This window comes from Giraffa tippelskirchi, chromosome 10 (genome assembly GCF_054371585.1).
Source record: "Giraffa tippelskirchi isolate mGirTip1 chromosome 10, T2T-mGirTip1v1.2.pri, whole genome shotgun sequence".
Taxonomy (NCBI): domain Eukaryota; kingdom Metazoa; phylum Chordata; class Mammalia; order Artiodactyla; family Giraffidae; genus Giraffa; species Giraffa tippelskirchi.
Window position 1 is genome coordinate 136210739 of NC_137284.1, and position 16603 is coordinate 136227341.

Below are 16603 nucleotides of genomic sequence, written 5' to 3' on the forward strand. Positions count from 1 at the left end.
TTTTCCTTAGTTTTCTTAGTGAGTAAGAAATTTGGATTGCATTTCAAAAGAAAATAAAACTGATTTTTTTGCTTTTTAAAAAATTTTTATTGAAGTATAGTTGATTTACAATGTTGTTAGCTTTCAATGTATAGTAAAATGATTCAGGTATTCATTTAAAAAAAAAGGAAAGCATAAAACGAGGCTCTTATCTTCAAAAAGCTTATTATCTTAGCTGAAACACTATACTTACACGTACAAAAGATTTAAAGAGAAAATTCAATATAATGCAAATACTGTAAAACACACATACATGTCTCTAAGCGATGACAGGTGTTAGATATGCAGACTCATTACTAAGTACTGCGGCTGCTGATGAGAAATAACACAACTGACTCCTATGACAGTAACTCTTTGAATGGTTTTACCAAGAGTGGCGTCAGCTATGTTCACATTCTCTCCTGTAATTCCCTGAATTGCAATATCATACGTTTTGAAGAGGATTTCCAGGAGTAGGAAAATAGTTTACGGTGATGGATCAGAGCAAAGCAGATTCATAATACTGGCTATGCTACTTACTCAACAAACACTGATCAAGAGATGACTATGTGCCAGGGACCATGCCAACAACTGGGAACAATGAGATGACACCTGCTCTCAAAGAGCTCAGTGTGGTTGGGAGAAATGACTGATGGACAATTACAGGACAGTGTAGTAATAAATGCCACAACAGACATGCAGGGGTGCTGGGGAGGCAGGACAGAGGTTTCTGTAGTCACACAGAGCCTGATGAAGTCTTGGTGTGAATTAAGAGTTTGTCTAGCACAACTGTTGAAGATCCGAGTGATTCCCTGTGCTCACCCCAGGGCACAGAGAACTTACTATAGCGCAAGAGCCTAAATGGTAGTGAAATGCTCCTCTAAAGAGCAGAGGACACAGATTATTTTCTCTGCAAGAAAACTAACATTACAGCACCTGGTATAATGCTGAGAATGCAGCAGGTATCCAATAAATGCTTGCTAAATTAAGTCATAAGCACAGATACTTCTATACATTCTGCTGCAACTTGGTCAGATGTGAAAAACAGTTCTTAGAAGAGGGAAAAAAAAGTTTTTAAACCCCCCCAAGATGAAAATCACCAAACTCAGTCTTGTCTGCTGACAATGAGCCCAAAAGAAAATCTGTCAATCTACTAGCACCAAGGGTGTGCATGCTCAGTTGCATCCGTCGTGTCTGACTCTTTGCAACCCCATGGACTGTAGCCCACCAAGCTCCCCTGCCCATGGGATTTCCCAGACAAGAATATTAGAGTGGGTTGCCATTTCCTCCTCCAGGGATTTCCTTCCCGATCCAGGGACTGAACCTGTGTCTCCTATGTCTCCTGCAATGCAGGTGGATTCTTTACTGCTGAGCCACCAGGGAAACCCACTAGCACCACAGCCTGAACTAAACATGCGCTCTGACCCAGGATGAGCGCCGAAGTCCCGAGCGGGCAGGGCCAACTCTCACCTCCTTGATGCGTACCGCCTTCTCCCCTCTGGTGGCATTCAGCAGCAGCTTTCTGAGCTGTTTGTCATCCACGGCCTTTGGGAGATTGTGCAGGCACAGCCTGGTCCGGGAGACAAAGATATTTTGGTCCTTGAGTTTCTGATGCTTCAGCAGCTCGAACTGAAAGAAAAACAAATTGTTAACAGTACAATCCACCCTTTAAAGATACAGGCACATAATTCTCCAACAGGAAAGAACCATGACCCCAATCCAGTAACCACACATCTAGGAAAAATAAGGGAAATCACCCAGGCTGCAGCCTTTTGATGATGCCCAGCACACAGGGAAAGAAAGGCTCAAGGAGGCAAGAGGGTGGGTGGGTGATAAGATCATGGGCTCTGGAGTCCGGCTGAAATTGAGAAGTTACGTAACACTTTTTAAGCCTCAATAATTTCACCTACAGGGTAGAACTGCAGATCAAAATATAATACCGATTTTTCAGTACTGATGTGAGGCTGAAATAAGGTAATATGCATAAAATCCCAAGCTCAAATCTGGCCCAGAGCAAATAAAGCTGTAGCTAACATCTATGCCAAGTCCTTACCTATCCACCAACTCAAACTAATTATTTAGTCCTTCCAAAAGGAAATGGATTTACTTAAAGAATACGCGACCGAATACTGTCTTGTCTCAACTCTGCCACCTTGAGGCAAAGAAACGTCAATAGAAACAGTTTCCAGAGCCTCACCTATGTTGCACAAAGCACTGGCCCTAGGACAACCTATCTCTAAAGTGAAAGGGTGATCTTCTTCTCCTGACTTGTTTCTTAAAAGCAGCTCAGTAGAAAAAAGTTTTAAGTTAAACTTTTATCAAGTTTCATTTTTGCCACTTCTTATTTGGTAAAGGTACTATTACAGCAACTCACAAAATAAACAAATACCCTGGAAACGAATATTAAAAGGGCTATTTAAGGGTTATCATGCCTAAATTCATCAGTGTGATTTTTCTCCCAGGAAAAGCTGTGCCTGCTGTTCAATTATAATGCATATAATCTAGTGAGCCTTTTGCGAGGAAAATTCACTTTAAGGAGAATTAAATGTGCCACTATTGCATTGTGATCAGAAAAGGGCATCCAATGCCCCCCACATACCATGATCTCCAGATGCTCACTACCAAAAACTGTTGAGGACACTAGCCTAGAACCTGCACACAGAAAAGACATGCGGCCTCTGGCTGTCACTATATTCTCATCTCTGTCCATCATCTTTTGCACTTCCAGGTTTCAGATCTAAATCTATTAATGATCATGCATCTTTACCATTCTAGGCTGGCTTAGCTTTGTGAAAGTAAGCTACATGGGCAAAAGTAAAAATTATTGGAACAAAGATTGCCAAGCAGCAAAGGAACTCAACAGTATCAATTATCACTAGAAATCCCATAATATGGTGTTTTCCTAAAATGATTTCATGATCTGGAGATACCACCCTCCCTCCACCAAAATACATCTTATCTCTCCCTTCCAAGACCCACATCCACACTTCCTTCCCTATTTACTCTAGCCCACACTGACCTTCCTTTCTCATGTTATTTTGCATTTATACTGACACTTAATTATATATACCCCAAGCCTTTAAGTGTCTACTTCATGATCTAGAAACATACTATCTGGCAAACACATACTGTTGAGCATTATGAAAATAAAGAATAAGACCCAGTACATAATGTTGACATGATATTATGTATAACATCGAGATAGTGGCTGTTCCACCTGTACACCTGTTTTCTAACAATAATGTAAGTAGCACCTGTGACTGATACTTGCTTGGCTCTTTGATGAGCACCTTTAGCGTTATTATTTATCGATTTATACTAAGTCTTGCAGAACCTGAAGCTGGTGCCTAATCTACTCACTCGTTCTCTCTTGGCCATATCAGCAGCGCTCACACCCTCTGCAGCCTTCGTCCCAGCACGAATCACTGCAGAAAGAGGGAAAAAGGCCAAGACATCGGCAAGGGAATTTTCACTGAGCAATAAGAGGAATGTGATGTGAATGATGCAAGCTCTCTGTAGAGGGCCCAGAGGACTATGCTGGCCAGGACACAGTGGTATCTGGGTAGGTCCAGAAATAGGCTACAGGGCTAAGTTCTTGTCTATGAGTTGCTCTCAAGGACTAAAACTCTGACCATTTTGTGATTTTGTTCCTCTTCTTCCTTCCCTTCAAAAAATTTCATGTCCATGCCCAAAGTCAGATGGAAAAGCCTAAAGGAAGTTCTGGAAATAAGTACATTATGGGCATTTGGAATGCCAATATGCTCTACCTATGTATGACCTGTCCTTGGAAATCTCCCTGCTCATGTATTTGGGAGCCATCACTAAGTGGTGAGATAAGCCAACCAAGAGAACAGCCACACTGTAACACAGGGCCTGGTCTCAAAGGTTAACAGCCTTCCATTTGCTAGTCCGGGCGGTAAGGCTGTGCAGCAGGTAGCAATACCGTGTGACCTAAAGGAAGGAATTCTCTCTTTTGTCTTAATTAAAACTAATTTCTGATTATCTTTCTGACACTAAGGGAAAGGTACTCAGCGCATATCTAAAATCCGTGAGTTATCCAAAAGAGTAACTTTAGTCATAATTTTCAACTCCTTCAGAAAATCTATCATAAATTATGACAAGGGACAAAGGTAATTTGGGTTTTTTCTCCCTCTTTGCCCTGATAATCTTCTGATGAAAAGGTCTAAGGCAATCAATCAGTCATAAAGGAGAACGGGGACTGGCTAATCCATGAACTGGGTGAAGGCTTCCTAACAGAAAGCTACGCCTGCTAAAGTGGAATAATAATAATATACCACCATTAAAGAGGATGCAGGATTTTTTGAAACATGCTCCAAACATACTACTGCCAGGTTGCTGTCATGGCAAGTAGCCAGCTACCCCAAATCCTGGTTCCCCTCTCCCTGCCACTACTCACAGCCTTCTCGGGCCAGATAGAGGTTACGGGTCCCAGCCGGCTTCTTCACCTTCTTTGTCCGGAGTTTTGCAGCCTCATCACGTGTAACTGCCAAGTCAACCTTAAGCTGCCGGCCATCCAGTTTAAGCCCACCACCCTGAAACAGAGTGCGACCTCTCTCTTAAAATTCACGAAGAGTAGAAACGAAGCACCTGACAAGGAGCACCAAGGAAAGGGAAAACAGCAAACCCCCATGGTTGTGTGGACCCCCGCTGCCAGGATGTTTTAGGCCAGCCGGATGCGAGTGGATCACTGAGCCGAACAGTATTTAGCACAGCTGTGCAAAGGCCACATGTTCATTTGTTTTCAGGGAGTTGATCAGTCCCAAAGTAGGACCAAATTAAGAAAAACAATCTGTAAACAGGCAAATTTTTAGTATGCTAAAGAAAGCTAATGAAATGGTAGTGATAACTCTACTCATGAGAATTTAAGAGACAACGGCAATACAAGATAACTTAGCTCAAAACAATTTATACTTGGTTATAGAATACACCGGAGAAGGCAATGGCACCCCACTCTAGTACTCTTGCCTGGAAAATCCCATGGATGGAGGAGCCTGGTAGGCTGCAGTACATGGGGTCACTAAGAGTCGGACATGACTGAGCGACTTCACTTTCACTTTTCACTTTCATGCATTGGAGAAGGAAATGGCAACCCACTCCAGTGTTCTTGCCTGGAGAATCCCAGGGACGGCGGAGCCTGCTGGGCTGCCATCTATGGGGTCACACAGAGTCGGACACGACTGAGGTGACTTAGCAGCTTAGCAGCATAGAATACACAGAAAAAATCACCTACATACTTTCTCTCTCAAACATTTACTCCATTTCATAGATGGCCTTAATCCCTTCTTGTCCCAATCTTTCATGCCATCAGCCTAGGATAGAGACTGATATAGAGAAAATGACCCATAATATATTATACCTGCTTCCTCACCTATAAAGGATAATGATATTATTACTTACCTTACCAACAACTATAGGGCTGATGTGAGGATTAAACAAGCTCATGCATGTAAAGCTCAGTGCCTAACACACACTGTGCTGTACTTAGTAATTCAGTCGTGTCTGACTCTTTGTGACCCCATGGACAGTAGCCCACCAGGATCCTCGGTCCATGGGATTCTCCAGGCAAGAATACTGGAATGGGTTGCCATGCCCTCACCCAGGGGCTCTTTCCCACCCAGGGATCGAACCCCCAGGTCTCCCACATTGTAGGCAGATTCTTTACCATCTGAGACACCAGGGAAGTCCTAACACACGTTACGTGTTTAATAAGTCTTAGCTTTATTATTTTTATATCATTGACAATAATAATAATAATAAAGTTTTGTGGACATATCAGCTGTTGCCCCTGGGAGCTACTATCACCTAATTTACAGAGTAAAGGAAATGTCTTCCTTACCTCGGCCTCTGGAGAAGCAGCTTCAAGGCATTTCTGGGCTGCTTCTTGAGTCATGAACTGGGCAAAAGCACAGCCTGAACAGAGAGACAAAACTAAGTGAGATCCCAAACTCACATGGGCCACCTGGAAGCCAAAGACAACACTATGCATGGAGGCAGCCTGATATGAAGTGGGAGGGGTAGTAGCATCCTTTTGTTAAGTATAATGAAACTTAACTAAAAAGCACTGTGTCCAGCACCAGGGGTTCAAGACAGGCAAGACAGAACACCTGCTCATAATGAAATTTTATTTTTACTTCCTTCATCTTTTCTAATGCTTCTTAGAAACTTTAGTCACACTATCTCATGCAATGAGAAATATCCACAAGAAATACTAGAGAAATTTCAGCCTAATGTTCCATATCACTTTCTACGTGCTTGTTAGAGGACTAAAAAAAAAAATGAAGCAGCAACCACTTAAGCCTGAAACTACAGATCTCACTGTCATCAGAGTCACTTAGGAGGCATCAGATGAGGGCAGGTCCAGTTCCTGGAGTAAAAGTCCCTGGCCTCTATCCCATGAATATAGTGGTGAACTGGAAAGTCATGAGGTTAACTTTCGACTCCTGCCGTAGAATTTCCACAGGCATACCTTTCACTGGTTAGAGGCAGGCCCTATCAACTATCCTAATCTTTTGCTTTTGATAAAAAGCAGCTTTTATAAGGAAAAAAAAATCACTTTACAGTAAACTCAAAAAAAAAATTAAGTTCCATAATATTTTGTTAGCATTCCTATAAACCTTAATTTTTCCCTCACAGAGGAAGGCAGTGCCATATTTCCTAGAGCTACTGGGGCACTGACCTTTTGCCCCTCTAAGAATGAATGGCAGCCAACTGACTGCAAGGATGTATGTGGCAGGGCAACCCAAAGGCCACATCTAGTAAGGTCTTCCCTGCCTCCTGCAGGCAGAGCTAAGTACCCCCACATTCCTCCCCTGGCCCCACACTGCACCCCAGCCATCCTCCACTTCCATTTCTATTATGGATGCAGGTAGCATCTCCCCCAAAAGACTTGAATGTCTCAGGAAGAAAGCTCACGTTTCCTGGCTGTTTCTACATCCAAAGCACCTACCATAACATCCACCATTAGTAGATACTCAATAGGAAGCAACGAGTGATACAGAAAGAAGTCCAATATGAAGAAAATGAGGTGAGTTCTTCTCTCTGAATGGGTAAGAATGTTATCATGGGAATTTCCAGGGTAACTACTGGGTCAGTCTTAACACTTCCTTAAAAGTCTTCAGATAATACTTAGCCCTTCCAGGCAGCAAAATAGCAGCTGACAGGGATGAGGGGTAGGAGAAGGCCAAGGCTGTGTGAGTAGGCAGAAAAAGTGCCAGGAAAATCTAATATGAGCTAGGGAAAGACAATGCATTATGGAAAAAAAAAACAAAACAAAACTATGCTTATTAAAACCATTAACTCTTAACTAACATTAACAGACCAAGAAAAAGATTGAGCAATTCAACCACAGACTCCATTCTAACAATGTCAACCCAATACATTACGGCACTCAGAAAGAGACAAACGAGATGATCAGAGTCAAGCAGTATCAGACAGTACTTGCAACATTCTATGCAATTCTAGTTGCCCATTTTCAGAAAAATAAAAATGGAGAAGGTCCAAGAAGTATAATTGAGTATCAGAGCTAAAGGCCCCTTAAGTGATTACTCTAGTTGAACCCACTCATTTATTACAGATAAGGAACGGAAGCCTACAGTGGTTAAATGGGTGCCAAAAAATCTCCCTGCTAGTGATTTAGCTGGGATTAGACACCTAACCTCCAGAAAGCAGTTTAGTCTTTTTTCCATTATATTACCTCATTTTACATCTTCTATAGCTAAGTAAAAACTAAAAATGATCAGGTTTCATCAAATTGGAAAATAAGATGTAGAATGGAGGTAATTAATCCATAGATAGGCTTCAGAGAGCTCCAAAACACTCAGAAATGGCATTTTTCTGAGGATAGGGTTCACAGTTCTCGCTAGATCTCAAAGGGATCAAGAACCAGAATGAATTAAAAAGTCACTGCTTTAGCAGAACAACTGCACTCGATAAAACCAAAAATTATGAATGGGTTGAAAAGATGCTTATCTAACAACAGTATATTAGAATGAGGAATGGTCAACCTTTAAGCTCAAAAGAAATAGCTTAGGGAAAAAAAAAATAACAGCACCACCACTAAGGCAGCACTGCTGCTTTTCCTTTTGACTGTTGGCACTGCAACAAAGTTTCCGTCAGCTTCCCTCACTAACAAAAGCAACTGAAAAATATCTCAGTAATTTCAAGCACTGTGGAATGATTAATACCCATGAGATGCTATCACATTTGAAATTCAAAGAACAACAAACGGCATTCATTACCCTAGAGTAAATAAGCAAGAGCTTAAAAAGCTTAGACAAAATTATGGCTGGCAGCACCATGACAGATGCTGAGTTTTGACATCACTGGAAGACACCCTCAGAATGTCCTTGGTGCTTCTATGGATCACAGAAACCTGGATGATGGTGGACCCCTCAGAATGGCACACATTATACTCTCATGTAACCTAGTCAGGGCCCATGACAGTGGTCTCAATCCTTTTGGGCCAGACCAGATGACAGCAAATACCTTTAGAATGTTCTGTGTCTGGATGCAAGACGATGCGGACATATTTAAGATCTCCAAATTGCTGCAGGAGCTCTCCAAGGTCTTCTTCCTCTGAGTCGAAGGACAGGTTTCTATGGAGGACAATCAGGTCACAGGAGAGGTCAATTACAAAAGTGAGACCCTGTGTTCCAGTACAAGGTGAGTGAGTCAGACATCACCTGGAGTGGTTCCTTAGAACCACCCTCCCCAAGGATAGCACCAAGGGGTGACCTCCACTAGCCAGGCCACCAATGTATGACTCTGCCCATTGGCCATAACCGACTGACCATAACTTTCCTCCGTTAATCTGATTCTCTCTCCCAGGAATATAAAACTTGAACACACGTATATAAAGACCAAAAGTTGCAGATACAGATTCACCTCAAAACAGCAGTGTGGGGAGCTGAAAATGTTCTGTAACATATATAGATATCTCCACATATAAAGGCATATGTATATCTGTGGCTATATATATGAAAAATGTCACTGGGTTACACACCCACTTTACAGAATACATGTTACACCTTAACAAGGGATAAAACAAGAATGGGTGTCTTCAGAGAGAGGATCACACAGTCTTCCACAGCAAAGGTCCCTTCTTGAGGTTTGCTCTTTGACAACTTTGATTCTGTGAGCTACCCTAACATTCAACCAACAAACCAGGTTTTTCACTTAAATTGGCCAAAATTAGTTTCCCTTAGAACCAAAAGACTGACGCAAATGAAAAGTCAAACATATCTCAATGTCTCCTTGTACTCCTATGAAATCTAGGTTTCAGTTAAAATTTTACAAAAGTCAGAAAATCCCTTCAAAATAGTAACTCAAAACCAAACATGGTAAAGTTTATTAGCTAAGTACCAAAAAAAAAAAGAAAGAGAGAGAGAGAAAACTACTATTTCCCTTGATGGGTTTAAAAAATGTTGGAAGGAGATTTTGTTCTACTGAATTTCAACACAGTGTAAAGATTCTTAACCCAGTTATGTACAGCCTTCCAGGGGCAAGAAAAAGAGTCCCAAATAAATATCTACAATTTCACTTCTCTTTTGCTCAATTAACAGCCCCATAAACAGTTTTATCTTATTGAGCAACCAAGATAAAGATTTTCTGCAATAAGACACATTCTAGCTACATTAGTACTTCTAATTTGCCTCATCGTGTTCATAGCCTTCTCTCTTGCATCCCTTTACTTTCCTAAGTTCTCTTTAAATTAAAAAGATGTGTAAGGAAAGGAATCCTTGGTACCGAGGTCACAGGCTTCTAAGTGTGACATTCCTCACTCCTATTACACAGAATCCTCTACAAGCATGAAATTATTTATATGGAAATTCCAAATAACACAGTAAAAAAAAAAAAAGGAGAGATGTGCTATAAAGGAAGAAAATGGGCTACAACACAGCATGTATAAGCTGAAATCATCCTTGTTAAGTATTTATGATGTGAACACATGCGTGGGTATTCCTTGAGTAGTGATGAAAGTTAATTTTGTGTGTATGTCTTTTTGCCTATTCATTTCCTAAATTTCCCACAATAAACATAAATTACTTGCATAATGAAAACCATCTTTAAAAGACTGTACAAGAGAATAAAACAGAAATCTCTAAAATAAGACCCAAATAGCCTTAGCAAAATGGTACTTAAGAAAGGACGCAAAGGCCATTGAGGTGTGCTAAGGACATCCCGACTTCCTGAAAATGCCAACCTACGGCAGTCAGTACTACTGAAACAGCAAAGGCAACAGTATCCCCCCCTCTCGGTTTTCCAGGAAACAGACGGGATGCTTCACTTTATGGACAAGACTTTAAATCAGTCAGGCGTAAGGGGAGAATTCACCTGGGACAAGAGGTACAATCCCCCCTCAGCTCTCACCCTGAAACTTAGGCCAGAGGCAAGATGCTTCTATTAACAATAGTTGAAGAATTCATTTCTTCCAATGACGCCACCCCAATTACAAAGAATGAAATCTAAATGAGGACAAGATACAAAGACCCCTGCTGTTTATCTCCTGTGTATAGTTGATTCTCCTACACGTTTCTCATTGCGTGCTACGTTCCTAGGCAGAAGTGCAGATGGTCTTACATGCATCTAACTGTTTGGCCTAGCTAACAGAATTAGTGAAATTAGTGTTTGGCCTAGCTAACAGAATTAGTGCAGAAGTGCAGAAGTGCAGATGGTCTTACATGCATCTAACTGTTTGGCCTAGCTAACAGAAGTGCAGAAGTGCAGATGGTCTTACATGCATCTAACTGTGGCAGAAGTGGCAGAAGTGCAGATGGTCTTACATGCATCTAACTGTGGCAGAAGTGGCAGAAGTGCAGATGGTCTTACATGCATCTAACTGTTTGGCCTAGCTAACAGAATTAGTGAAATTAGTGTTTGGCCTAGCTAACAGAATTAGTGAAAAAAAAGAAGAAGAAGAAAGGAAGGGAGGAAGGAAGGGAGGGAGGGAGGGAGGGAGGGAGGAAGAAGAGAAGAAAAACTTATGAAGGCAACAGAAACAGCAGTTCTCCAGATAGAAAAGTCATACCTGATAAAGACAGTCTTCCCTTCATTCACATCAGAGGGTAATTTCCTCTTCTTCCTCTTCTTTGAGAGTTCTATATCCAAAGTAAAAAGAAAAGCAACAAACTGAATTTAAGACTAGTGCAAGCCTTACAACAAAGGGCTAAGTTGTTAAATATATAAAGATCTTACATAAATTAAGAAGAAATCCAATTAAAAATGAACAAAGGATATGCAACTATATATATGAAAATGCTCAAACTCACTCATAATTACAGAAAGACACAGCTCCAGAAATGAGATACTATTTTTCACTGAAGATTGGCAAAAATCAAAAAAGATAGACGAAATCTATGTACATTCATGTTTTAGCTTACAGAAGTATTATATTAACTACCCTCAGATACACAAGAAACACTGGTTGGCTGGTAGTTTAGTCGCTACGTTGTGTCCAACTCTTGCGACTCCATGGATTGTAGCCCATCAGGTTGTCCTGGGGAAGGGCCTTAAGTGGCTGTGGATTTGGGTTTAAGAGATTCATCGATTTTAAGAATTGACATATATGCTTATATATATAAAGAAAATTTCTGGAAGGATACAAAAGAAATAACAGAGGTTACTCTGGGGGACTACTGGGAGGATTGGTGAGGAACTTCTACTTTCTGTATTACACCCTTTTGCACCATACATGTATTTTAAATTAATTTTCTCTCATTATTGTCTATGAGTCATTTTTTCAAGTGAAAGAAGAGACAGCTGAATCTGGTTGAATGAAAGGTCTCTCAGTTCTCTCACTATAAAAGCTTCTTTGCTTCTAAGGTGTCTACCATTCTCTCCTCATGGAAAAAGTTTATTTCCTCAGATTTCTCATATGGTCAAATCAACAAGCCAGACTTACAAAAAAGGGACAAAGGAGACCTGATTAGTGAATAAAAACCTCCAAAGAAACTAAAGGACCACTTACTGACCACTCTTGATTCTGTAATGACCTGCCTCACTCAATAAATAAGTGGAGTTTAAACCCAACATTCTTGATGAAAGTAGTAATATAGTTTGGTTACAGTTTTACAAAATGCCCCAGGAGATTCTTTATCCCCATTTCAATTCAAAATTGTTGTTAATACTCCACTACTGGCACAGAACAGTAACAATGATATTGGTAGTCATTAGTAGTACAAATAATTTAATCTTCACAACCCTAAGTGGTTATTAGAGCCATTTTATAGATGAAGAAACTGAGGTATAAAGAGGTTAAGTAACTTGCCCCAAAGTCATACCTCAAGAAAGGAGCAGAGACAAGATTTGAAACTCTTTGCTAAACAAGCTACACCTGTGATCTCTAGGCAATATGGGGTTTTATTTTAACTCACTCCTGTTCACCCAGTATCCAGCACTGCAGGCATTCTGAATATCTGCTGTCTGAATAAATCAAGGTGTATATCAGAAAAAATATCAACAACCTCAGATATGCACACGATACCACTCTAATGGCAGAAACAGAAGAGGAACTAAAGAGCCCTTGATGAGGGTGAAAGAGGAGAGTGAAAAAGGAGGCCTAAAACTCAACATTCAAAAAACTAAGATCATGGCATCTAGTCCCATCGCTTCATGCTAAATAGATGGAGAAAAAGTGGAATCAGTGACATATTTTATTTTCTTGGGTTCCAAAATCACTGCAGATGGTGAATGCAGCCATCAAGACGCTTGCTCCCTGGGAAAAAAGCTATGACAAACCTGGACAGCATATTAAAAAGCAGAGACATCACTTTCCTGACAAAGGCCTGTATAGTCAAAGCTATGGTTTTTCCAGTGGTCAGACATATGGATGTGAGTAGTAATAGTGTTAGTCACTCAGTCATGTCTGAGTCTTTGTGACCCCACAGACTGTAGCTCACCAGACTCTCCTGTCCATGGGATTCTCCAGGCAAGAATACTGGAATGGGTTGCCATTCCCTTCTCCAAAGGGTCTTCCCGACCCAGAGATCGAACCCAAGTCTCCTGCATTGCAGGCAGATTCTTTACCATCTGAGCTTCAGAGAAATCAGTTGGACCATAAAGAAAGCTGAGCACCGAAGAATTGATGCTTTTGAACTGTGGTGTTGGAGAAGACTCTTGAGAGTTTCTTGGACTGCAAGGAGATCAAACCAGTCAATCCTAAAGAAAATCAGTCCTGAATATTCATTGGAAGGACTGATGCTGAAGCTCCAATACTTTGGCCACCGGATGCAAAGAACTGACTCCGGAAAAGAGCCTGATGCTGGGAAAGATTGAAGGCGGGAGAAGGGGACGACAGAGGATGAGATGGTTGGATGGCATCATCAATGAACATGAATTTGAGCAAACTCCGGGAGATGGTAAAGGACAGGGAAGCCTGGCGTGCTGCAGTCCATGGGGTCGCAAAGAGTCAAACACGACTGAGCGACTGAACAACAGTTAAAAAAAAATAAAAGGTACATTTTTCTCTCCTGACAGGTTCAAATTTCACTGTCACATGCAGCATCTATTGCAACAGTTCAAAGAGCAAACACATGGGCATTTATTTACACACAATGTGGAAGGGTATGCACAGAATAACATTCATTCATCAGTTCTAAACTTGTTTATCTACATTAAAAAAAAAAAACCCTGCAAATGCAGAAGTGTTGGTCTTCGCTTGTTTTCTTGCCAATTCTTTGTAACTGAAAGTCATGGAGCCAGATCAAAAGTTCCAGGAAAAGAAGGATTTCTTTTTTTTTCTTCAGTTCAAAGTTTAACATTAGTAGGTGTTCAATAAATGTTTCTTTTAAGTGAATGAAGAAGAGAGAGGACTTGTTTTGCTGAACTGGAGTAGTGGAATGCCAAGATTATATTCTAGTTAGCAAAACTCAAAAACTGCCTCTACATCCACCCTAGTTACCACTAAAGCCAGAAGATTCTATCAGCACCCATCTCACATCTAACTTGATGAGACTCACACATTTTTTAGAAGACTGTTGGAGGAGGAGGCCATAAAAAGAAAACAGCAGCAACAAAGGCAACTAATACCATTGAGTGCCTACTGTAGAGAAGGTACTCTTCTAAATGTCAGGAGATGAGGATCTCTAATATCCAATCACAGATGAAGTAATGAGGACACTAGAGGCAAGGACTTGACCAGACCCATACAGCTGGAAACAGAAAAGTCAGGACTTGAACCCACATGATTTGACTCCTAAACCCATGCAATAAAAGCCAAAGATGACTGCTAAAAAGAACTAAGCTTTTCCAGATAAAAAATTCTGAATTCAGTAGTTTGTTGCTATAATAATGGATTACTTTATTGCTGTTGCTAGTCTCCATCTTGGAAGGTGTCAGTGATTGAAGTACCTCTGATTTTGAGTAGAATACACTAAGCTGAGTTTCTGGGGTTTGCTAACACTGTTGTTGTTTTAGTCACTATGTTGTGTCTGACTCTCTTGCGACCCCAAGAGCTGCAGCCCGCCAGGCTCCTCTGTCCATGGGATTTCCCAGGCAAGAATACTGGAATGGGTTGCCATTTCCTTCTCCGCTGCTAACACTGCAGACACTTAAAATAATACCTCTTAATCACTGAGGGGAAAAAACACCCTCTTTGGGTTTTCAAATCTACTTCATATAATCTGTTCTTTACAGACAACAGCAAGAATGGAAAAATACAGCAGGGATGGAAAAATGAGTTTGTCACATTTAATAAAATGCAATTTTAGTACAGAAATAAAATAATTAAATTAATGAAAGAGGACCTACTTCGGTGGCAAGATGCAATATCCTGTTTATCCAGTTATTCATTCAACATGGATAATTCAGAGAGAGAGAGAGGCAAGACCTCAGCAGTAAGCTAGGTTTTAAATTCCCTAAGAATCTTAATCCTCAAAACCACTCCAAACTCATTAAAAAAATATATATATCTTTAGAAAAAAGAATATAAAGGTTTCATGTTCAGCATTTAAACACAAGTTTGACAGGACATCTTAAGGTCCTATTTAAAGAGGCCTGAGTGGAACTGATGCCCATTTCTCAGTAAACTATTTTAAATCTAAAGGTGTCTACAAAAAGTCCAGGCAAACCTTCCTCCTCTTGCTCTTCACTGCTGGTATCACTCTGAGCCAGGTCCTCTCCGCCATCAATACTGTCTCTTTCCTCCAGGTCGCTGTCATCATCAGAATGCTCCTCGCCACTGCTTTCTGCAGGTGCTGGCCTGTTGACTGCTCTGCAATGGCACAGATCAGAATTGAGGTTCTGGGCTGAGAAATCCAACTTCACCACTCATGCCAATTCTCCAGTGCTGGGGCCAGGGAAAGATACCATCTTCCTCTGTTGTCTCAGACCACACCAAGCCACTTACCTCTTGTGAATCTGTACAGGCTTGGGCAGCTTTGATTCTTTATCCTCCTCCTCCTCGTCATCATCATAATCACCCTCATTCTCCTCCTCCTCCACATCCTCTCCTTCCCTGCCATTCTCTGGACCCAATTCCTGATGTTCAGGTTCAGGCCTCTTCTCCTCACCTTCACAGTTGGTAAAGAAAGTTAGGAATTCATTGAGTATCCAAAACAAGGTCATTTAAACAAGAGTACCTAACACCCCAAGTTACTGGTTCCTATGGTCTTACAGATGCTCATGTATTTTTCTTACTCTACCCAACAGGAGAAAGTATGAGAAAAAAGAAAAAGCAAAAAACAAACAACAAAAACCCCTCATCCCTGAGGTTTTCTCGGAGGCTGTCCCATTCATCAGGAGCCTTAAGGTTAACCTGGTTCAGCAACTGAGCCTCTGCAAACAGTCCGCCACTGTGTGCCACGGCCAGCACACGGAACACTCGGGAGCCCAGCCATGAGCTTTAAACCTTGGTGAGTTCTGTTCTCTGAGCTCCTGGTGGCTTAAAAGCCAATTGTTTTGTAAATAAAACTCAAGTCTTAGGCTTCCCTATGTATAATGTTCCATCACTCCGTATTATGAAAGCTGGGAAAGGACAGCAAGTAGCAGGCACAATGAACTTGGGCTCCACTACTCACATCCACATCGAGGAGTGAGCTTAGATTCAAAAGATCCTGTTTTGGGACCAGATCACCAGATGGTACAATGCGGACTGACACACATTTAGGACACACAACGCCTCCTACCCAACACCACTGTGTCTTACCTGGCACAGAAGCAGACAGTGTATTTTTATATTTATCCTTTGCCACAGCCCAATCCACAGCCACTGTCCGCCCTGTCAGACACAAAAGTAGCATCAGAAAGGCGTTCTTCTCTTTAACATTCCTATTTCCTATAAACAACTTCCTAGTCATCAAAGACAGTAATGGAACCAAAGGAGGCAGATAAACTGCAGATTCAGAGGCTGTTGATCCTAAAACAAAACTCCTGGTAGGTGTCTATTCTTTTAACTCTTAACCTTTTTTATCAATGAACAGAAGTTTTGCCTTTCTACACAGTCACTACACCTGGGATAAGACAGACTAAAAAAAATAAAGCGTTAGAACAGTGCTTCCAGTTAGATCAAGTTTCCAGTTATATTAGCAAGAGGGAAAACAGACATTCCGGAATAATCTGCATGTTACTC

General features: G+C 41.1%; 1 protein-coding gene across 4 annotated transcripts in view; it reads right to left on the reverse strand.

Moving 5' to 3' along the window:
- Window positions 1-16603, reverse strand: part of RBM28 (RNA binding motif protein 28) — a 35122-nt gene that overhangs the window by 12689 nt on the left and 5830 nt on the right. For 2 of the 4 annotated variants that reach the window (XM_081531214.1, XM_081531213.1), the window contains 10 exons: window positions 16181-16252; window positions 15383-15545; window positions 15105-15247; window positions 14407-14420; window positions 11066-11124; window positions 8524-8633; window positions 5876-5949; window positions 4436-4571; window positions 3379-3443; window positions 1489-1647 (listed from right to left, as the gene is read on the reverse strand). In XM_081531214.1, the coding sequence (XP_081387340.1) occupies window positions 1489-1647; window positions 3379-3443; window positions 4436-4571; window positions 5876-5949; window positions 8524-8633; window positions 11066-11124; window positions 14407-14420; window positions 15105-15247; window positions 15383-15545; window positions 16181-16252 (995 nt within the window). Of the gene's footprint in view, window positions 1-1488; window positions 1648-3378; window positions 3444-4435; window positions 4572-5875; window positions 5950-8523; window positions 8634-11065; window positions 11136-14406; window positions 14421-15104; window positions 15248-15382; window positions 15546-16180; window positions 16253-16603 lie in introns of all 4 variants that reach the window. The other 2 variants (XM_081531212.1, XM_081531211.1) reach the window with 1 other exon arrangement.